The sequence below is a fragment of the Cololabis saira genome, chromosome 10 (genome assembly GCF_033807715.1).
Source record: "Cololabis saira isolate AMF1-May2022 chromosome 10, fColSai1.1, whole genome shotgun sequence".
NCBI lineage: Eukaryota > Metazoa > Chordata > Actinopteri > Beloniformes > Belonidae > Cololabis > Cololabis saira.
In genome coordinates, this window is record NC_084596.1 from 32,966,177 (window position 1) to 32,990,628 (window position 24,452).

The window sequence follows — 24,452 nt, forward strand, 5'->3', positions numbered from 1 at the left end:
CCCCACGGATTTGAGATGGACCAGTCCAGATAGGAGGCATAAAACCCCGAGTTAATGACCATCTCTTTGGGGTTGCTCAGTTTTTTTCTTTTTCATGTTTTTCCTCTTATTTCTTGGTAGCGGTCAGTCTCTGTTATAATTGATAATTTAAAAATCCACATTGCCTTTCCAGTTGGCGTTTATATTTTAGATGTAGCCATTGGGTTTTGCTGTGTAAAGTTGTCAGAAAGGTAGAAACAAGATTTATTTTACCAACACAGGAGAGATGTTTCCACTATTTTCCCAATGGTTTCCTTCCCATTGGCCCTTGTTGCTGTTTTAACGTTTAGGCCCAATCCTATGTGTTTTAAAGTAACTAAAGTGTAAAAATAACACACCAAACTGAGACCTGTTCACTCACTTTTCAGAATTTAGCACAAAGCTAATGTATTAATGTCAGTTAGCCGTGTGTGCTAATTAGCTCTGTTGATACATTGATAATATCTGTTTATATGTTTATATATTTAATACAAACGGAATAAGGTGTTGGGTATAGCAAAAGCAGGTTGTTACACAAAGATAATGTTTAAATGTATACATTTTATAGATGTATAATTTATGTCAATATAATGAAATGTTTGAAGTTTAAATATTTTACTTAATCTCCCAAAATTCACAAAAATTTTTCTTTTAGCTTGGTTTTTGGTGGACTACATTGTTATTAGATTTATGTGTTATCCATCTGTCTGTCTGTCTATCTTTCTAAAACCAGATAACAAGAACCATGGTGACTGATTGTTTGCAGGGTTTTCACCTAAATGAGTTGTCATCTTAAAGGATGTTGGATACAGATGACTGCAACTTGTCGTTGGATAGGCTGTTTTTTGAGAAACCCATTGTTCACAAGGTGTAAGTACTAAGATACAACACATCATCCCCCCCTCTCATCGTTTCTCTCTCAGCTGAATTAATGTTTCCTCCTCTGTATTGCATTTGACAGAAAACCGCTACACCAAGAGGGCAATTCATGGCAGCTGAAAACACCTCCACCTCTTTCTCATATTCCAACTATTCAGGATATACAAGAGGAGGCAGAATCTCTGTCTAATCTTTATGGTACATTGTGTCCTAAATATCAATTCATCTGGATTTCACTTAACTTGTGTACTCTACTTGATATCTGGCCAATGCAAGCCTTACTGAATTTAACTACGTGACTCAATTGCTTTAATAAATTGAACAGACTGAAGGTTTTCCCAGTTTTTCTTTGGTTTATCCAGGGCTTGAGTCCAATACTAAAGTCCCTGCATAAAAATTATAATGAAATTGTACATTTTGTGTTATTTTATTTTAACTATTTAAAGCAGCAAACCACAACCCAAAGCTACTTTTAAGGGTAAATGAACATTTCCTTCTTCTATGTGCTTCTTTTTCTGTACCGCTCACAGGTTTCTCACAAAACTCCAAGAAGTTTCACACTCCCTTTACAAGATCTGATGGTCTTGAGGTCTTCGGAATTTCTCATAATTTTTACAATGATAAGAGAGGGATTGAGGGGACTCAAGGTGTTAGGAGCAGCAGCCCTAGCAGGTGTGGTGGCTTTCAGGAAGGGTCGGGATTCAGGGACTACACTCTGGATGACCGTCACAGGGCCATAGGTGGAGATGGAGCTTCACAGCACTCTGGTCATGCCAACATCAGCACATGTTTGCCTCTGGCCTGTGTCAAAAACCCACCTCTACGGAGAAGGCGAGTACAAACTCATTCCTTAAAACAATATTTAGGCCCCAAGCACGGCAAGGATTCTGTTTCTGTAAGGATTGTTATTACTATTTCATTATGATTATGATTATTAGTCTCATACTTTCAATTTTGGCCTTTTTTTTTTCCCGTCATGGTGATTAATGAAATGAGAACTCATGAAATTTGGCATACACATAAGGTACCACAGTGAGCTCTCAGAGACAAAGGCTTGGTCCTGGGTGTGGCCCAGGAGCTCCATAGCGTCCCATTATGACATTGACTCTGGTATATAGTTTCAGCTGCACATACCAAATTTGATAGGTGTGTGGAACTACCCAAGATAAACAAATTTGATGCACATGTTGCTTTAGCCACGCCCAACAGGAAGTGAGATATTTAATATTATGTGCATACCACTTGGTGAATTGCAATGGATATACAAGAGGATTCATCCAGTGTGTGTCAAAATGTATGTACATGATACCAACATGTTGCTGACGTTAAATCACAAAGTGGTCTTGTGTTGTTTTGTGGAGCTGTGTACAATGTCTATATTTCCCCATCAAAGAGGAAGTAGTCTGTAAGTAGAGTCTACATGACAACATTTAATGAATTCTATGATGCTACCGTGTAAAAGGGACACGATTTTGTTCACATCATGTTGTTTATTTCCTCGGGGCTTCATCAGATCCATCTGAGATTTGTATGGGATATTCTTTCCCAATACACCATGAAACAGGAAGTAGACTGTATTGCCAGGCGTACATTAAAGAAATTCATAAAAAAATCCCCCATTTGTCCTAAGGGAGTAAAAGTTAAAGATTACATCCACAAAGACAAACATATCTTACAGTATGACACACGATCTACTCAGAAACCTGCACTTAAAAATATTGAAATCATAACCAAGTATCATAATTTTGGCACTGACTTCAAACTCACTAGAGACATTGTCTTCCCTAATCTCATTAATTTGCGTGAATTTGGTTCAGATTGGCCAAATGATTCATGTATAATTTTACATTTTAGACAACAGACACATGTTTTTAAGACATCTTACGTTTCCCCCAGACTCGTCAGGCTAACCAGAAGAATAACTGTATATATCAGCATGTTTTTTGGTTATTTTTCACTTAATGGTTAGATTTTGATCATTATTTTTTACCCTTTCTGGATAATGTTCATCATAGAGAATTTGACAGTGTGTTAATAGCAATTTCAATTTCAATCAAATTTCATCAAAAAAGGCCACCACACACCTAAACACATAAGAAAGTATTTTTTCTGGATTTTTAAAAATGGTTTATTTTTGACAAATATTTTAGTAAGGCAACATCTTGTTCTCTTGGCTCCCTTCCTCTCATGAGGTCAGATTTCAGCCCTCTATTGATTTCACTGTTTTTGTGATGAGAGGGGGAGGGAGGTATCACAGCTCGCTCATATGTTACCATTTACCCTACGATAAGTCCTCATGGTCAGATCTTCTCCTAATCTCAAACATTTGACCAGAGATTTTGACTGATGAAATTCACAAGTCATTATACAATCACAGTCATAGCATCACCTGCTGACAACAAGAAGTTATGGCCTCCGTGCTTTTACTAATTACGTTCAGCAGGTTGCTCAGAATCAGCACAGATTCAGTCATCAAAGTCATAACACCTTATAGATGTTCTATAGTGAAGCCTGCAGGAGTTTATGAAAAGCTGTTGCTGTGGCAACATTATATTTGCTAGGTAACAGGAAGTTATATTTGAAAAGGGTGAAGTGCTTTAAATCTTATTGAGACATTGCACACTTATGGGAGTTAATATGAATATTAATATGAAGGTTTTATGAATGGTTGTGGGAAAATGTCTCTGTTGTGTCCCCCTTGAAAATTTAAATCAACGAACCCCCCCTCACAATACTTTTCAAGCTGTTGGAGTTAAGTGAAGGTTATTGGGCCTGATATCGCCATCGCCATTGCTCCTATATTTAATTAATTTTGATTACAAGTAGGTGCAAGTTGTTTCCAGCAATTTTCACCTTTTGAATGGTGATAATATATCTGCACTGGGGGGTGGTAACAGCTGCACATGGTTGGCATGTTTACTTATGTGACTATAAGTGTAGAACAACATCTAAACATTTTATAGAGCAATCTCTGTTTTTTTGACGTCTTTTCCCACCTCTAACTGGTCAATGCACAAGGCCCTCCTCCCTGAATCTGGATCCTCTAGAGTCGTTTTATTTAAGCCATGAATGGATGGATGGATGGATGGATGGATGGATGGATGATGGATGGATGGATGGATGATGGATGGATGATGGATGGATGATGGATGGATGATGGATGGATGGACGTATGGATGGATGGATGGAGGATGGATGGATGGATGGATGGATGGATGGATGGATGGATGATGGATGGATGGATGGATGATGGATGGATGATGGATGGATGATGGATGGATGATGGATGGATGGATGGATGGACGTATGGATGGATGGATGGATGATGGATGGATGGATGGATGGATGGATGGATGATGGATGGATGGATGATGGATGGATGGATGGATGGATGGATGGATGAGCGATGGATGGATGGATGGATGGATGATGGATGATGGATGGATGGATGGATGGATGGATGGATGGATGGATGGATGGATGGGTGGATGGATGATGGATGGATGGATGGATGGATGGATGGATGGATGGATGGATGGATGGATGGATGGATGGATGGATGGATGGATGGGATAGGCTCCAGCAGACCCCCATGACCCTGTAAAGGATAAAGCGGGTATAGAAAATGGATGGATGGATGATTGCACCAAAGTGAAGGTTCAATACAATTTGTTAGGTTGTTTTTTACAAATTCGCAGTACTTGAATTTAAAATTTGGACTCCATTGGAATTAATTAGATGGAGGGAATTATGATAAATTAGATTGATTTGGAATACAGTTTAACTGAACTTGATTGTCTTTAGATTGCACTTTATCTTATATATATATATATATATATATATATATATATATATATATATATATATATATATATATATATATATATATATATATCTTTATATATATATATATATATCTATCTATCTATATATATATATATATATATATATATGCTTATCGCTAATTCAGTCATTGCTGACTAAGATTACTAAAATATATATGGTTACTTAAAATACAATGCATTATAAAGAGACTCAGTTGAGAGTCTATAGAAATAAAATGAAATGGTGCTAAATCGTCCTCCGTGATAGCTGTGTTAAGCTAATTTATTTGATTTTTATTGGAAATTTCTGCAACAGCAGTAGCCCTCCCGTCTCCTTGTAGTTTCCTCAGTGTTGAATTCTTTAATCCCTCCTCCTTCCAGCTTGTTCAAGACTTCAGAGCTGACCGACAGAGGTGACTCGTCCACCAAAGATGACCTCAGGAGCAACAGCAGCAGCAGCTGCAGCCAGACAGCATCCAGACCTCAAACTTTTCTCAGTCGGGTTGCCATGACGACAGTCCCTCTTTCCCTTCATCCGCCACAGGCGACAGTTGGCCACGCAGTTCCTCTTTTTCCCTCCAAGCCCCCTCTCTCACCACCTCCTCTGGGCTCATCTGCGGCGAGTGGCCGACTCCCACAGCAGGTGCAACATGCAAAAATGCAGGACAAGGGCACAAAGAGAGCGTTCGTTCCTCCCATGACGCCTCAGCCGCTACAAATACAAGGTTCTGTGCTACACTGGCACCATCACAGGCAGGCACTGTGCTCACTGTTGACTCTTTTATCAAAAGCCACTCATATGGTTTATACTTAGCTTCGTTCCTAACAAGAATGTGCATGAATAGCTACGTCACTAGCTGACACAATGTATTAGACTGAGATGAGGTGAAATTAGGTGAGCCTCCACATTAACTCTACATTGTAATGAAACATAGTGGCCACTAGGTGGCGAACAGTAGATGCAGACAACAACAACTGAGACCTTGTATCTCAATCAAACTGTCACATTTTGTCAAGATTTTTATACCCTCTCACCCAAAATATTTCATATCACTTTCCATTTGGATCTGAATCATTGAAAATGTGACCAAAAATAGAATAATATAAGATTGATATGCTCACATTTTAGGTTCCTCTGGGTCTGACATCTTGCGACCAGTTTCGGAAATTCGTATCCTTTTTGTTGAACATAATTTTGATATTTGTTAGACCTTGTCAAAAAAGTGGTGGAATGTTTGTAATACAAGCTTAAGAGTAAGCACGGTTTGATTTCCTGAAACATGCTTCACAGCCATTAAGTTCAGATCCATCTTCAGCGAGTTCCCCTTTTTCAATTATGTTCAGTCCAAAGCTCTGGATGATGTAAGCATTTACAGACCACACTTTCACAGACAGAATGTTGAACAATATGATTAAAAGGGCACACATTTGGACTAAGACTTTGGAGCATATATGTTTATGGTTTATTCACAGGTTCTTTACACTAACAAGAACTTTGTGGTGTGCGCTCCTACTGGATCGGGTAAAACAGTTCTGTTTGAGTTGGCCATCATTCGCCTTTTAATGGAAACGCCAGAGCCATGGAACGATGTCAAAGCTGTATATGGTGGGCATGCTTTAAAAATGAATATCAATAAAGTCATTGCTGTAACTATTTTGCATAAAATGATTATGTTCACTCACAGTTTCTACTTTTACATATAATGAGGGAAAGTAAGGCAAACATTGTTTTGATCGCTTACTTTCAGTTCTTTAAATCATTTTCTCTAAGAGAAAAATCAGGCTTACAGTACTCTGAAAGATCCCTATCTCCCCTCAATTATACATAACATAATTTCCAGGATTCTTTTTTTGTTTTTAATTTAATTATAGATTAAAGGTATTTCTCATTAACCGGCTTCTTTTTTTTCCCAGTTGCCCCCATTAAAGCCCTCTGCAGTCAATTCTTTGACAACTGGACGAAGAAGTTTGGTCCCCTGGGGCTGAAGTGCAGGGAGCTCACCAGCGACAGCGAGATCGACGACTTCTTTGAGATTCAAGACTCCCACATCATCTTGACCACACCTGTGTGTGACTCTACCCAGTGTTTAAACAACTGCAACCAAAACTGAAGCAATGATGAAAACCTGAAGTTTGAATTTGATTTAGGATTTTGTATGACTAAATATGTTTGTACTGGAGATATATAATTAGGATTTAATACATTATGTCCTATATTAGGAAAAGTGGGACAGCATGACAAGAAAATGGAAGGATCACTGTTTACTGCAACTTGTCCGACTCTTTCTCATTGATGAGGTCAGTGTGTTTAACAGATTTTTTGATCACTTATAAATGTTAGTGCCTCAGAAGGTGGTTGCATCATGGTAAATGATCACCGTGACACCCAATGATCGTGTCTTGTCGCATGTTGTTTAGTGCATAACTAACTTTTACCCTCAGCAGAAGGTAGCAGGTAATAATCAAATTATTAACGTAAATTCTATCTTATTCTGGTTTATCTTGTAGTGCTCAGGAGCAAGCTTTGTTTTTTCAGCTTCATATTAGCTGTCCAATCGCACCCACAATTAATTTCTGAGATGTTTCCAGAGTTAACGGTGGGATGAAAACATCTTATTTTCTAGGTGCACGTAGTGAAAGATCCATCGCGTGGTGCAACCCTGGAAGTGGTAGTAAGCAGGATGAAGGCGGTGCAAGCCTACAGAGCATTATATCAGTCAGAAGCAGGTCTCTCCATGAGGTTTGTGGCCGTCTCCGCCACTATTCCCAATGTATCTGACGTAAGTACCTGACAAAGAGAGCGAGTCCACGGTAAATCAGTAAGTGTGACTGATTTTTGAATTTCCTACATTTCCTTAGATTGCAGAATGGCTGTCAGATGAGAGTGGACCAGCCACACATCTGCATATGGACGAGAGCCACCGTCCAGTGAAGCTTCGTAAAGTTGTGCTGGGATTCCCGTGGAGCCCAAACCAATCAGATTTCAAGTTTGACTTTTCGCTTAACTACAAGATGGCCAACATCATCCAAACTTACTCTGACCAGAAGCCCGCACTGGTGGTGCGTGGGAAAACAACCAGATCTTCTAGTTTGTCTATTTTTAAGAAACCTTTAAGTGGCCATAAAAGGAAAAATAAATATTCCAAAGCTCCCAACATTTTACAATGAATCGTAGTTATTTAATTCAAGCATTTTTTCTAATTTTGCGGATGAAATGAGTAATTACATCGGGGCAACACAGCAAAGCATGCTGCCACCCCTTTAGGCTGGAGGCTTGATAACACGAATTCAACTGCAAATATGATTTCTGAGTATGAATTATATTTTGGATCTGCAAGCCGGTGGGACAGAGAACATGCATGAAGTCAACTACAAAATGTTGCCTGTTATTGTCCTCGCACTTTCCATGTCTCATTATACGCTATCCTTTTTTAATTTTTATATTTTTAAGTAGTTCTCAGTAAGGTGGCCGTTTGTGTGTCAGGTGGGAAGACTTGATAGATAAAGCATAGGACAGTTAGATGATTGGAGGTCTGTGCACGGAAGCAGGAAAGACTGACCTAAACAATTGTCTTTACACGCAATCCTGCTGATTTTAATATGTTTTTGTAAATAATCAAAATATTGCCCAGTAAAAGTAAATTGCCTTCAAAGTATACAGATGCATAGCAAAAACATGAGGCTTTCAGTGTTTCACAGACCTTCAAAAATCTATGAACATGTCTGCAGGGGAACTCGTGTGTTATCTAGGAGAAGCTTTGCCTCTGTAAGTGCACGCTGAGGCATAACGATGGCTGGATCCTTGTTGTAGCAGAGGACCCAAACACAAGAACGCCTGGGAGGCAGCCGGATTAGGGACAAAAAGACTTAAATGATCTTAAGAGCACAACTCAAAATACTGCAGGGCAGCAACCTCTACAAAAACAAGTTCACAAAAAAGGAATCCAAAAATGACAAAAGGATAGAAACAGAACGGGGCAGGACCAAACAAGTGCTGAGACAATGATGTGGCAAACGAGGAAGTTATGAAGACAAAAAAAAGACTAACCCGGTAAAACCAGTGGATTTGACCTATAAATGACATCAGATTTCATGAACCAAAGCCCTGATGTACTGACTCTGTTTATCTTCCTGTCACATGAGCATACATTAATAAAAACCTGCACAAGAACGCACAAATATGATGACAACACATGTTAACAGAACAATTAAAGGTAAAAATATATCTAAAATTAACTAACTATCTTAAGTGCTTCCTCTAGTAAAGCATGCAGTTGAAATAATTTCTTTTTTTCCTCAATGGCCACTGAAATACAATTATTTTTGTTTCCTCTTAATATTCTTTTGTAGTTGAGCAAGATTATAACGTTATCAATTCAATTCAATATATGTATTTATTTGTTTGTAGTTTTGCTCGACAAGGAAAGGAGTTCAACAGTCAGCAACAATCCTGGCAAAGGATGCCCGCTTCATCCTGAGTATTGAACACAAGCAAAGGTACAGTGCGCTCCCATCCATAGGGGGTTTTCTCATTCATATGAACATCCTAAGCACGACATTGGTGAAATCATCTCAGCACAAGTCACTTATAGCCTGTTCTTTTCTTGACTTCTGTGCTCTGATTCACTCTGCAGGTTGACAAAATATGCAAATACTATTCTGGATACAAAACTAAGAGGTAACTTCTGCAACTTTTAAACATATTATGAATGTGATTTAATTGATTTGCCCATAAAGGGAACATGGTGGAAAACCTTTCTGTTCTTGAGAGGATATATTTGGGTGTCTGCATAGAATCGTACGTCAAAAACTTCAATATTATGTATATATATGTTCAGTGACATCATAGGTCCAGATCGTACAAAAATTATTCAACATTTACATCTTTATCTAAATCCTTGGAAGTGGGGAGTACAAAGCCGTAACAGATTTCAGTGGATACCTGAAAAAAGGTAGGAGTGGATCTGAGAGTCTGAGGCGCTCTAAAACCCTCTACAACCCAAAAGCTGTTGTAATGTGGTTTGGGAACTTGACTCCTCACATAAACTTGAGGCCCCCACTCTGATAGCAACGTAAGACGCCCAACTTTAACTTTGGGATGGATGTGGAGCTGCTTCACCGCCTTGATGAAACTGACAGTCCTCTGATAGCAGACATGCTTATTGTCAGCAGTTGCTATGGAGATGGGTTCTCTATAGTCCTTGGCACCCGGTCATTATTCCAGATGCTACCCTGCTTCAGCACACCGTGATACAAGGGCTGTGTCATTAAGAGCTGTGCAGACCAGACCTGTGCTGATGCATGGCAACATCTAAAACATGTAGGTAGGCCCGAGCACCAGGGTTGGTGACCACTAGTCTAGAGTGCCTTTTTTCTCGGGCACATTGTGCAATTTGGTGAGTCAGTTTCGCCCAAGATCTGGAAGTTTGACGGACAGGGCAGAATATCGTACACCCCTTGGCCCAGAGACTTGACTCGCTGGGATTCTGCCTGCCAGATCTCGGTCCAACACATCTTCCTGTCCATTGTCCACCCTACCACATTGTCCAGGATCTTGTAGAGCGAGGTCTGTAATGTGAGAGACCTTGAACTTCACTGAAATTGTTGGGGTTCTAACAGAGCTAGAAACTGCTCAGGCTGCAAGGCAGCACCCTGACTTCTATCCTGTCCATCACTTTAAGGACAATTTGGGACACACATTGAACACTATTCATTATTTCTACGCCTTAGTGAATCTGTAGTGCTGTAGGAACTGAATAACAGCAATTATATGTAACTGGGTTCTAAAATATTTATGAAAATGTTGTCACCATGTTCAAGTCCATGGTTCGATGTTCAGCAGGAACATACAGTCTGGTTTTAATGTGCAAGTGTACACATACTATTGACTGTTTTGTGTAATACGCTCAGTCCTGGGCCTGAATTCAGACTGATAATGAGCAACTATATGTTATGATTTACTCTTATTAATATTTTTGATTACCAGCATTGCAGGCATGTGGCTGTAATGTAATAATAATAATAATAATAATACATTTTATTTATATAGCGCTTTTCTGGGCACTCAAAGACGCTTTACATTAAAACAAAACACATAATACAAATGTAAGACTCGCTGAGAGATTGCACAGATTAGTGCGTCCGCTTCCTAACAAAGATATGTACTGTGCCTCCGACTCAGATCTGGTGATGTTAGGAATTGGTTACCACCATGCAGGAGTTGTGTTGTCTGATCGGAAGAAGATAGAAGAGGCCTTCATCCTCGGAGACCTACCTGTCCTCTGTAAGACCAACCATATTTTCCAGGGCCAGAAAAATAAAAGACTATATCAAACTACATGTAGCTATTATATACCATCAGTTGAATGTTTTTTAAAGTTAATAACATTATGAAACATTTACTTAGATATGATCACAGTTAGCACATGAGATTTTTTTTTACTTTTTTCTCAGTTTTAACAGTGGTGCTATGAGACAGTTCAGATCCTGCTTACAGCATTTCCACGTCAGTATTTCTTTTTTGATTACTGTTTTTTTTATTTTTTGTTTTTAAAGCTGATATCCACCATTGCTGATTCACTGGTTACATGGGTGGTGACATTAATGTGCATCTCTAAAGTCAAAGCCAGGCTGTTTCACTCACAGCTGCACAATCCAATAACAACCTTTTATAATATGTCTGTATATTTTTTGAAAGGAGTTTTTTTTTTCTTTTTTTTTTCCACAATTGTTGCTAACCCAGGTACCACCAGTACTCTGGCTATGGGGGTAAACCTGCCAGCCCACCTAGTTGTGATCAAGTCAACGATGCATTATATTGGAGGCTCCTATACGGAGTACAGCGAGGCTGACGTCCTACAGATGATCGGTCGGGCTGGACGACCGCAGGTAGGAAAACTACTGTAAAATTATATTTTAAAGGCGCAATGTAACACTTTCAAATATATTGTTTTCACTGTAATTAGTGTTTGGAAATATTTAGCTTTTTAAAATGCATTTGAATAAACTTCTCTGAATTCATCCTTTCCTTCTATAGTTTGATACATCTGCCACTGCAGTGATCATGACCAAGCTTCAGACCAGAGACAAGTACATGAAACTTATGACCGGGATTGAAATAATTGAGAGCAGGTATAACGGAGCGCTCTCTCTGTCTCTCTTTCTCTTGGTCTTCCTGTCACTCTCTCCCAAGTAAACATAATCATAATCACAAAACGTAATTTGACACCGTTAACATCAGATGACGTCATAACCTGTCTCCCCAGCTTGCATAGTCACCTGGTGGAGCACCTGAATGCTGAGATTGTTCTTCAAACCATCAGTGATGTCAACATGGCTCTGGACTGGATCCGCTCCACCTTCCTCTACATCAGAGCCCTGAAGAACCCTTCACACTACGGTGAGAGCCCCGAATATCAGTCTTCACTTCCAGGCCTTTGTGACGTAGCTGTGGCTAACGCTTTACTTCTTTACTTTTTATGTCTGAACTTTCCTTTCAGGTTTCTCTACTCAGTTAGACAGATATGGGATTGAAGGAAAGCTGCAAGGTAGGCAATAACTTTTAAGTCCTTTTAACTCAGATATTTTGAATGTGAAGACACCGATGGTGAATTTTAAACATAGACATACTGGTAGATAATTTATGTGCTGCTTGCATTATTTCAGTATTGGAAGGTAAATATATTCATCCCATGCCATTTAGAATTGTGTCTGAAGAACCTCAACTCTCTGTCCTCCATCGATGTGATCACTATGGATGAGGACATCAACATCAAAACGACAGGTAGTGAAGCGGTTCGTGTGAGGGGTTGGGGAATGCTTGGATTTGGTTGTTTTATTACCTTTAAGCACTAATTGTTTTTGGTTTGTTTTTCATCTGAGCCTAACATTTGAGATGGGATGTTGTTATGTTGTTCTTTTTTTTTCTCCTGACAGAGGCTGGCAGGTTGATGGCGAGGTATTATGTTGCGTTTGAGACCATGAAACAGTTCACCAACGTTGCCGGCACTGAAACCTTGGCTGATCTGGTAGGCTTTGCCCTGCCACTACATTTGAATAAAGTGCAGTTAGGGCAGTTATTTGTTGTTGTAGGTATTACTGTCAAAAATATGTGGCCTAAGTTTACTTATCTCAGTGTTGTCAAGTAAATTAAGGAGAATTGTCTTAAGTATCTGCACAATGTAAAGCATTGCAGTGAAAGCTGTGTCCAGATCAGATGTATTTTTGGCTCCGTATGCACAGATTAATCTGTTGTCCAAAAGCAAAGAGTTCAGTGACATTAACCTGAGACTGAATGAGAGGAGAACGTTGAACACTTTGAACAGGGACAAGAACAGCACTACAATCAGGTTAGTTATATTATTATAAGGTTGACAGCTGCAGGTCCTGCATCATAACATATTTTAGGATTGAAAAAGCAAAATTATGGAGTGAAATACAAGGCCTTGTAAATTTAAGTGCGTGTACTTTTCCAGATTTCCTCTTGAGGGAAAAATCAAATCCAACGAGATGAAAGTGAACTGGTAGGTTTAGTTAGTCAGTATTATTATTGCATATCATTGTTTTATTATGGACCATCTGCTGCACATGACACATGTTCATTATCTTGTAGCTTGATTCAGGCTCAGTTGGGTTCCATCCCGATTCAAGACTTTGGACTTTCACAGGACACAGCAAGGATTTTCAGGAATGGGTTTCGCATATGCAAATGTGTGTATGCCTTACATCAAAGGAAGGAAAGAATGCCCATTGGCTACCTGTACTTTCTTTCTTTTTTAAACTTACACTGTTTTTTGATCCTTTTCAGGCTTGTCAGAATTTCTGACTCAGCGATCAAAGGCAGGTTTTTCTGCTTTGTTGAACTCTGTGATCCTGGTTAAGTGCTTTAAAGCCCAGCTTTGGGAAAACTCACACTATGTTTCCAAGCAGTTGGAGAAAATAGGTGAACACAATACATGCATATTGATATAATACACGATTACAGCACTGAAGAACAATTTCAAAGGCTTCCTGTTTTGTACTTTCTGTTTAGGATTAAATATATTCATTTTTTCATTAATTAGTCAACAAACGTAATATTCAGTTTTCTTTTTGAATGTGGTACAAGGAGTTTATAACCATTTCATTGCGTTGCACTTTGCGTCCCAGGTCAGACACTGTCGACTGCTATGGTGTATGCAGGACTCACCACTTTTAGCAAAATAGAGGAAACCAATGCCAGAGAGCTGGAGCTGGTAAGTCTTCATGTTTTAAAACAACATTTCATGATCAAAAGCACTAGATCTAGAGTTGTAGTATCGTTACTCTTCTCTGTAGCTGCTGTATTGACAGCTGGTAACAGAGATCAGTTTTTTATTGGTGTATTTGGTTGTGCATTGTGCTTTTGATATCTGGCTTTTAAGGGCTTATGTTTGACCACTGCACTGATCAGCTGGAGGCTGACTTGCCCTCTGCAGAACTAGCTCCCAGTTTAAATATATTTTTCACCCCAAAGTTACTTCTGCAGATTTGAAAAGAAGTTCATGTTACACACTTTCTAAATATTTTGTATGTCATATATTCAGCCCTACCAACAAGAACAAGGAGACGAAATGCAAAGCAACAACACTGTAAAACAATTTAACAAAGCTAACTTTTGTCCTGATGCAGATTGTCAACAGACACCCACCTTTTGGAAACCAAATCATAGACTCGATAACACATCTCCCAAACTATGACGTCACTCTGGAACAGGTAAGTGCCGTTTGTAAACGTTTGTTATCAAAGGAACAAGCCCTTTGAATTTGGTCAGGTTAATTAATGTGTATGTGGTTCATAGTCTGTATTTGGGCTTGCGATGGACATGTCTAGAGTGTCTCTCTGCATGAAAACAGCTGGAAAGGGCTCTAGCAGACCTCCATGACCCCAGATAGAAAATAAGAGGGTACATTGGATGGATCAACATTTATGTTTTTATGTACTTTGCTCAGCCATGAGATTTTTACGGTGTTTGAGCAACAATTAATCCAAAGTTATGTACTTCATGAGAACGTCATTACATGAAATACACACATATGCATATGGAAAAACTATCCTTGGTTTTACTGTCTTTGCATTTTATTCTCGTGTGAAGATGTTTTGATTCTGTGAGCTAAACTTATTTGAAGACTCTGGAAACTGCATGTTGGGTTTTAAAGGTGTGCTATGCTTTGGACCCTGTAGAGGTCCAAAATATGATATTTTATTATATTTTAAAGTGTAAAAATTGAACGGTTTGATAGTTACATGTAACACGTGCAGTGAACCGACCAGTGGTATTGCCATTTATGTTTCTTTAAAGTTGTTATTGTATTTTCCAGCTTCCGAGGTACAGCAGTGCGACGGCAGAGATCGTGGTAAAGGTTAACCTGAAAAACCAAGCTCAGCTGAGGTCCCGGAGAACAGCTCCGGACCATCACTACGTCTCTCTGATCATCGGCAACGCTGACAACACCGTAGTCTTTCTGCAGAGACTCACGTGAGGAAAAAGCATTTGCAGCATGACTGCAAGAACCTTTCATTGTCTTTGTTTATTTATACTTACTCTATTGCTTTCAGCAGTACAGCCACTATCTCAGAACAGAGATTTTTCTTTTAAGTACTTTGCAAAGTAAGATCTGATTTGAGAACATTGGCTGCTGATGGTGAGCTGGTGTTTTCATATACATCTGGCAGGGACTCGTTGCTGCTGAAGAGTGGTACCTGGTCCAAGAAGATCGATGTGGAGAAGGCTTCAAAAGGAGATGAGATCAGTGTCAATCTCATCAGCTCAGAATATGGTAAGCTGTGGAAATACCTTTAAAGTCCTGCAGAGAAATATATGGTCTACATTTCTATCCAACAGTTACAGAGCCCCTTTTTCAACTTGTCCACATTCTACAACCTACTTTACAATCGTACCTTGAGAAGCATATCAGGGGGCATTGTGTGGTTCAGTGTCCTGCCAAAAGACGTTTCAACACGTGGTGGAGCGGCGGATCAAACCACTGACCTCCGCTTTACCCGCTGTTGCAGGGCTTCCCAAAATTCAGTATATACAATACACAGTATGTACCTATTTCTTAAGAAATGGTGTATAAGAAAGTAATCCTCTAGAAAATATGAGGTTTAAAGGAGCTGTATGTAAAAGCAATAATAAAACGAATCATAAAATGACCCCGATATGTCAACAGACATTTAAAAATCATGTTCATTTCACTGACAACAGCACTCTAGCCAGGATATTCCAGTTTAAAAAGAGGAGTTGCAGCCCTCAACTGATGTTTATGTTGTCATTTTTTGTTTTGGCCTGAAGCTCCACCCTCCACCTATCTCCCAATCACCAAGTCAGTATTGTTTCTGAAGCTCCACCCTCCACCTATCTCCCAATCACCAGTATCAGTCAGTATTGTTTCGGCATCCGGGTTGCCAGCTCGGCTCTAATTATGGCAGCCATGGCAGCCTACGTTCCTGCTGCATTCTGCAGCCTACCTGGCAACCTCTGGTCGGGGGGAGGAGGGGGAGGGTACACGCCGCTCAACAATATTTTGAAAGTGACTGCAGTACCAGTTTTGGCCATTTCTTACAGAGGCTCCTTTAATGTATCCAGTAGATAATAAAAATCACTGAGTCATTACCAGATATTATATTATTTTAGTAAACAAAATATCAGATGATAAACAGATGAATTATTTCTTTGTAATTTTTCTATCATCATCGTTATTATTATCTGTTCTATTATTTGTAAAGGCTCCACTACGGCATTTCAGATCCAGACTTTGCTGGACCCATTTTGATATCTGGATTTTTTTTCTTGCTTTTTTTCCTGCTTTAGTAATTCAGCTGTATAGTTGTTTTTGTGCTTGGGAATATTTTCCTATTGCCACAATGTTAGCCAAGTGTGTGCTGTTGTGTCAAGTACAGAGGAGTTCCCTGTTGACTCAATAGCCCCTTTCACACAGAGATTCCGCAATATTGGTGTAAAGAAGTCCTGCCAATACGCCGCCTTTGTTGGTTCACACATAACCATACAACGCCGGCATAACGCCGCTCCCGTCTGTAAATTCACACAGCATCCCGGCGTTCCGCAATCAGAGGCGTGACGACAGCGTCAGCGTCTAGTGGCATGCCGGCATGCCGGCTGTGTCATTCACACAGACCCCGTTTCGGCTCTGTGACTACCTCCGCTGCCGGCTTATTGGTGGGGCCACTTGGCCCCCCCATTCCGCCTCCGTGACTTTCACACAGAACAGCGAGGCGGCTTAAAGGCGCAACGTTCCCGTCTCGAACTGGCTGTGTGAAAGGGGCTACTGACTAAAGGTCCTCGGGTCATGTGGCTTCAAAACAAGCCCAAACTGCCGACCACTGTGCTTGAGGTGATTTTGAGGATATACTGTGTTTGGTTTGTTTGCCAAACAATGCACTGTGAATTATGACATAACATACCCACCTTGGTTTTGTCGGTTCAAGGGATGACGGGACAATGACTATTCTTAATTGCTAGTAACTGCTCTCGTTAGTAACCGGTGAGGTGTCAGCAACAGTACCTTCTCTAAGATTAGCGCTGATGTCTTTTAGTCTTGGCATTTTATTAGCACAAACCTGAAACCTAGGAAATCTACAAAACGTAATTTGTTGTGAAGGCAGTTGTAGACATGGCATGTGACCCAAATGCAGGCTCAGAGGTGAGGTAAGGAGATAAAAAGTAATAAAATGTACTCACAAAAAAACTAAATAAAGGCTCTTGTGGTTCTGGAAATCTATGAAAACCAAAAACAGGACAGTGACAGATAGGAAACAAGATATTAAACACACGGAAGCAAGCAATGTGCAGAGGACATATGCATTATGTAACCTGATTTTCTTGGTTCAAGGCCCAAAGTAACTAATTTAGTCCAGTTAAGTAATACGTTTTTTTATTTTCCAGTTAATGACTGATGATGAAAATGTCTTATTACCATTTGCATAACATTCCTGCTCCTCCACACACTGCGAGGTACCCAAGAGTAGATGAAAACACTACAGACTTTAGTCTGTAATTACAAGCGATTGAGGGATTTCTCAAAAATACATGTACAATGGTCAAATTTTGAATAAAATCTTCAAAGTGCTTAAAACTGTAGAGAGCAAATAGTTCCCCAAATAACAACCTCACAATGTCAGTAGTTTTGGAGTTATGAGACACTACCCTTCCCAAATCACAACTTATCTGCAGCTTCTCTGGGATTTCTGCATGATTTCTTTTCACCTGATGTAGCAGAGGGTTGAAACTGTCCCCCCTCCCAGAGCAGTAGAGTCATGGTTGCATCCCTCAATATTCAAAAAGAAAACACTTTAGAAAGTGGAGTATTTATATACAGTACAGACCAAAAGTTTGGACACACCTCTCATTCAAACAAATGGGGAAGTGTGCCCGAACCTTTGGTCGGTACTGTAAGTATTTAAGTAAATTGTAATTACATTTAGCATTATGTGTATTATTTTATGTCCCAATTAATAACTGATGATGAAAAAATGCCTGATTACCATTTAACATTCCTGGTTCTCCATAGCATTGATGATCTGATAGTGAACAAACGAACCTGGAAGTGTGCGCTGTATATACTGAGGAAGATGACATCAGGTTGTGGATTGCTGACTGCCAATTTGGTGGCGATCAGCAATATGCAACCTGATATGAAACAAAAACGGGAACCAAAACTCAACGGACTGCATGAGGAAGATATTGTTTACTTTTTATAAAAATGACCATATTTTGTAACTTCTGTATACATACATACAGGTATATTCACATTTTTTTTTTTAAGTTACTAAAGTAAAAAGGTTGTGTAATATTTGGCAAGAATATTCTCAGATTGAAGTTTTAAGAATTTCAAATTATGTCACTGCGTGTGCTATAAATAGTTAAAAGATTTTTAAAAAGTAAAGCTAAAACAAAACATTTTTGGAGGACAATTAAGCTCTTCAAGCTACAATTGAAAGACAACGATAGCTTTAAAACACAGAAAATTAAAGACAGCCATGGAAGATGAAACACACACACAAATGATCAATTAATCATGTGCAGCATCTGGCGTTTACTTATCCTCTACATCCTTTTGGAAACAGTCAGGGTACAGTTACATTTCCACACACTGCCTCCGCTTTTTGTCTTAGTATTTGTTTAATAAATTATGTCGAAACGCAACATTGAATGTGTTCCAGTTCATCTTTCCATTTAACAAATGTAAAATTTACAAAGAAGAGGTTATTCTGCTTTTATAACACTCTGATGTGCAAAACCTTGGATTTGTAGAGATAATCAACAAATACGTTGTGAGGGAAAATGTGAAATGAGATGACTTTCATGTGTCAGTTTTCACTTCGTCTACTTTATTACATGAATACAACTGAGAAGCAAGTGTGTCTAAGGAGCAAAATTGCATTTTATTTTCATAATTTCTTGTTATAAAGCTATATGGCAAAATAATAATCATTAATAATTCACAATAATTTGTAGGCGAAATGATAATATCTTTGTTTCATGAAACAAAAAATATATATAATGCACTGAAAATTTGAAAATAGATATAATAATGTCACTTGTCAATTCTAAAAGATAATATGATAGGGTGGGGAGCCGTAATGCTTTACATTTGGCACTTTTCTTCTGTCTAGTGGGCCTGGACATTCGGCAGAAGTTTACGGTGTACTACTCTGGGACCAGGGAGTTTAAGGATCATAATCCATTCAATGTACCAGAAACTCATCCGGGACAGGGACCGCAGCGCTCTGCTCTGATGCCATCTGCAACTCACAAGGAAAGTTCCTCGTCGGCTGCAAAACAAGGCAATATAGTGTACCTTCCTACTGGTGATTTTGTTGTGTCACGATGTGAACTTGTTCCTATCATTGATGTAGTGTTCCTTTTAGGCGTCTTCTGACTTGTTGATGTTTGTAATCAGATGTAGGCATTAAGAGACAGTGCAACCACTTTTGCAAGAATAAGAACCTTTGCGCCCACGACTGTTGTGAGTACAGTCACACGTATTTCACTCTAAATTTAGTTTACAGTTATGTTTTCCTTGCAGTCACCATAATACTTACATGTGTGCATGTTTTCTGAAGGTAAAGTGGGTGTAACTGTGGGACGAAAGAGGTCAGCGGGCCAAGAATTCTCCTCCTATTTGAAAGACTTGAGGGACAGGTCTGACACTCTGGTACAGACGCCTGTCAAACGACTCAAGGTGAGCAGCGAAGCAGAAATGATCTTTACACTGTCAAAGACTTTATCTTTCGCTTTCATATTCTTATTACACAAGGGAAGATATCATTTTCTGTGCGAGGATATGAGATCACAGAGAGTGTGCTTTTCTAAGACTGCTCCAATGAAACATCCACATGCAGATACATGAAGTAGAATTATGAAAGGAACATTATATGTTTCATTTTCTGTTTGAATTCATCAGCTTAAAATGAATGAGGAGGCTCAGTCCGTCAGTATGCAGAGGTTTGCTTACAAACCCAAAGATATTCTTCTACCTGCTACCTGGTATTTAGACACATTACATTTTTTTGTATTATATTGTTCTTCATCACAAGCACTAAAATATTATCCTCATGACTTCTAGTAATTAGTAAAATGTGTGCCAGTACAATGAGCCTAATGTAAGTGAACTTCACATATTCATGTGGGGTTTTATTTGATATGAAGGTGTGAACAAGATCAGTATGAACCTTCGGACACTGATCTGACATCTGGAGATTATTCTCATCTGCAAGATGTGGTTTGTCTGAGCGATCCCGACCCTGGTAAACATTTGCATTCACTACGTCGTATACTTGACACCTTCTATTGGGTTTTAAGCTTCAACAGTGAATGTATATCATGCTTTTGTAATTGTATATAGCCATTCTCTCAGTCTCTTTTGCAGATTACCAAGACTATGTGGAAGATGATCCCGAGATGTTAGCAATGCCTGCCCAAACTCCTGCTGCAGCACATGTTTATCATCATCAAAGAACTCTAACTTCTGGTAAATGGTCTCCCGATTTTATAGTTTATCTTTTTAACTTTGTCCAGTTTGTACAAAGCACTTTAAGTTGTATGTCACATGGGCTCTTTACTGTATATACAGCGTCACCTTGATTTTTAGACTCAACACATAACAGGGCTGTGGGCCAATCTGCCAACCCTTCACTGAGAGGAGAACTGACTACCTCCTAGTCAAAGGATGCCCCAAAATTAGAAACAAACATTCTGGTGGTGTGACACCAGACAAGGAGGCGTTAAGTTTTCCACTACCGGTTCTACCATAGCTGCCTCTGTGAGATATTTTACTGCTCATTTGCCTGGACCTGACTGATATATAATTCATTTAATCTCATCTCATCTCTCCTCTGACCTCCTGTCTGTAACCTGAAAATGAATCTCAGCTAAATATTTGATATCTCAGTTCCTTAAAAAATGGTTTTCGTTAGGCTCTAATGCATATCGTGCTGTTAGTCATTGAACTTGCTTGATCGAGTAGTTGTAGTAAAGTAAGAGTCAGTATAAGTTACTGACCACAACAGAAGATCAAAAAACAGAAAAATCCACCACGTTGTACCTTGTTAAAAAAAAACCCACAATAATTCACATAAAACAAAAAAAAAAGAAAGATGTTTGATAGTAAAAATTTTCAAAGTTTTTGATTTAGTTGTAAATGTCTGTTTACAGTCAAGTTTAATGTTTTAATAAGCTATGGTCTCAGAGGGTCACTCTGAGGTCATTGATAACAACACATACGCTGTAAAAAGCATGAAAAGACCAGAGACATTCACACACATTCTTGTGAGAAAACCCCCCTCAGTTAATGCAACACAAAATACTTAATTTTATGTTAAAACATCGTTGCAGTTTCTTCACCTGCATCTGTAGGGGACCCATTGACCTAAAAATGACAAGACTTTTATCATATTTAGGTGCTGCTTTAACCCCCCCCCCCTTTTCTATTTACATTTATTCTACACCTATACGACTCGAGAGATACTTTTTTTTTTCTTGTTTTATTCTTTTATACATCGACAGCGTTCAAAAACTGCTTAACTCCACATAACTGCAAAGATGTATTTTGCTTATTGCTTGATGTTAGTGACAGGGATGAGTGAGGGACTCCCGTATCCTGTTACTCTCTCCTGTTTTCTTTTTTTCTCTTGCTTTTCATTGCTATTTCATGTCGAACAACTAGCTGAGGGCACAGTGTTGTTACTGGTGTCTCACAAATCATGCAGCCATATCAGTCCGATGGGTGACTGTCGGTCTGAGCGCCGGATCAGCATCATTTGGTGCCTGTGACATGATGGGAGAGGATGGAGGCTAATGCATCGTCACAGAATTAGGACGCAAATACAGCTTTTATGTAACCAGCTTTTCATGCAAATAATATTCTAAGCGCTAAAGTAATATTTCTTAAGTCCTGCACAAAGGACCTTCAGCAGAAGGTGAAAGGGCAGGTGCTTGAGCACCACCTGGAGTCTGTCTGTGCTTGTGCCTGGGAAAGACCTGGTTGTTAAAGGAGATCTGTTTTACTAATCAACCGCTCCATGAGTACACAGCTGAACAGTAAAACCATGTGCATCCGAAAGTAAGCCAGTTTAAGAAAGTTTAGCTCATACCAACATGAAGTAAAATCTTTGTTTGTCTGAAAGAAAACTTGATCTAAACCCCTTAAGTATATTCCACAATTACTCTTAAGTACTTCGTGTCTAAGGGACACTATTTTACAGATACTGAGAACTAATCTTTCTGTATACAGGATTGTCAAGGCGGATGGTCCCAGAAACAAGTGCTGGAGGTCTGGGTTCTGGATGGTACTGGAACCACCTCAATACAAGCAGAGCAACTTACTCTCAGGGCTCCAGCGTAACGCCAGAACAAGAGCCTCTCTGCAGAAGCAGTGCATCTCTCCAAATACCAAATGTCAGCTTTGATCTTGGACACGAATGCGATGACTGGGACGACTTTGACGATGAGAACTTGTTGCACGCCAGCGAAACTAAGTCCGATCCTCTGATCCAGCGCCGTGTTGAGAACAACGTGTCAGGTGGTTAACTATAACTGCCCTTTAATAAGACAGGACGAGAATCGCTGTCACCTCATAACCACTGAGGCCTCATTGCACAATAAAGTTTGTGATGTAATAGTCATGAATGTAGTTTTTTTTTGTTTTTTTCTGTGCAGGCTCTAATACCACATCAGCAGCAGCTTTCCTCAGCTACTCGCAAAACAAAACTCATATAACTGCCGTCCCAACGCCACTGAGGTAAGTCCAGAGAAGTATCATCTTATCTATCTCTCTATTCATCCCTCCCTTCATCCACTCAAGGTGACAGCATGTGTGATGATCTTTGTTTTCAAGCTCAATTTCACCAAATACTAAAATCAGGAAACTTGGACCCTCGGCAGTCAATCAAACAGTCACACCACAGAAGAGACTCACCCTCGATTTGATGAAAAAGGTTTGTACGTATGTATGTGTGTAACATTTGTATTTTTGTTTAAAGGTAAGTGTCTTCATCTAAGATAGTCTTGTACGAGGTATAATCCTGAATGTATAGTATGTTTTTCGTTCTTGTACAGTTCATTGCTGACTTGGCACACGTGATGCATGTTTATCTTTCTATTTGTGCAGAGACCAAACATTTTCAGTGAGGAGATCCCAGTGAAAGCTCCAGAAAATCTACCAAATCAGCCTCACGTGGCACGAGCTACCACAGGCTTGAATTTCTTCTACACGAGTGTCCCAGCCCCGGCCGACTCCTCTCTTAGGAGGTAGAGAGATTTTGAGTTTTATTTCAGCTCATCGTCTTATGTGAACCAGTTTTACCAAGTTGTACTTCTTCATGTGACTAATGAGGACCTTCTCCTTTCTTTCCTACACGCTCTCCACGTTAACCACCAACAGCACGGAGGAAGAAGCTTTTCTTGGCATATTTGATGGTATATTTTAGAGTCATTGAGCGTCTGCTGACACGAGAGTAAAGCCCCAAAGTTTATGCTTTGCTTTTCTCTCCATAAACCTTTCAGAGTTGTAAGATGTTTTGAACTCAATCATATGTTCACACTGTAAATGAAATGTGTTACATTAGTTACAGTTGCGTCTAATGTGTTAATATTTATGAATGTATTTATTTATCAAATGTGTGTTTAGGTTGATTCATTGCAGTCTTGGCAGGAAGATGTAGAGCCGTGATGTGAGAAGTATTTTAGATGACTGAGTGGATCTGGTCATGTTCATACATGACTTTTATCCATTTGTTTGATAGATAGGTGTGTTCAAATTTAACTACTACTGTATGTCTTTGCAGTATGTGTCACGGTTGAGTCCAAAGTACAATGTCTGAGTCTGTTTAAGTTTAAGTAAAGGACTATTTTAGTCAATGTTGCAGTGATATCTGCGATGCACCGAGCTGTCCCAGATTTAACTCGATGAGGTTCTGTATCGTACTGATTTATTGTGATGTATGATGGTCTTGAAGAGATGAATTCAGGTTAGATTTCCAGCGGTACCGACCTCATGGAGATCTGTTTTTGTTCTCTGATCTTCAGATTGGGTTATTTTCTGTGTTTATTTGTGTTTGAAACAGTCATTCACATGACAAAATTAAAGTTGTTGCTCAAGTTTATGAAAATAATGAAAGCTTCTTTTTTAATGTTCTTTTTTAAATGTCTGAGAAATGTGCTAGGATAAGTTCTACTGATATTACTGTCTTTAA

General features: G+C 39.2%; 1 protein-coding gene across 1 annotated transcript; it reads left to right on the forward strand.

The window, feature by feature from the left end:
* Nucleotides 1-159: 159 nt before the first annotated feature.
* Nucleotides 160-24,311, forward strand: hfm1 (helicase for meiosis 1). The gene is made up of 40 exons (XM_061731452.1): nt 160-230; nt 785-888; nt 980-1,095; nt 1,428-1,728; nt 5,103-5,446; nt 5,851-5,892; nt 6,013-6,083; nt 6,195-6,327; nt 6,636-6,787; nt 6,942-7,019; nt 7,346-7,501; nt 7,581-7,781; nt 9,130-9,218; nt 9,356-9,399; nt 10,903-11,004; nt 11,464-11,609; nt 11,758-11,852; nt 11,987-12,120; nt 12,221-12,268; nt 12,424-12,504; nt 12,657-12,748; nt 12,963-13,069; nt 13,196-13,243; nt 13,333-13,430; nt 13,528-13,662; nt 13,869-13,954; nt 14,370-14,453; nt 15,059-15,216; nt 15,414-15,517; nt 19,374-19,544; nt 19,661-19,726; nt 19,824-19,942; nt 20,165-20,247; nt 20,410-20,507; nt 20,618-20,731; nt 22,493-22,780; nt 22,918-22,999; nt 23,096-23,195; nt 23,369-23,508; nt 23,642-24,311. The coding sequence occupies exons 2-40, from the start codon at nt 818-820 to the stop codon at nt 23,685-23,687; spliced, it is 4,623 nt and encodes a 1,540-aa protein (XP_061587436.1). The 5' UTR covers nt 160-230; nt 785-817; the 3' UTR covers nt 23,688-24,311.
* Nucleotides 24,312-24,452: the final 141 nt, after the last annotated feature.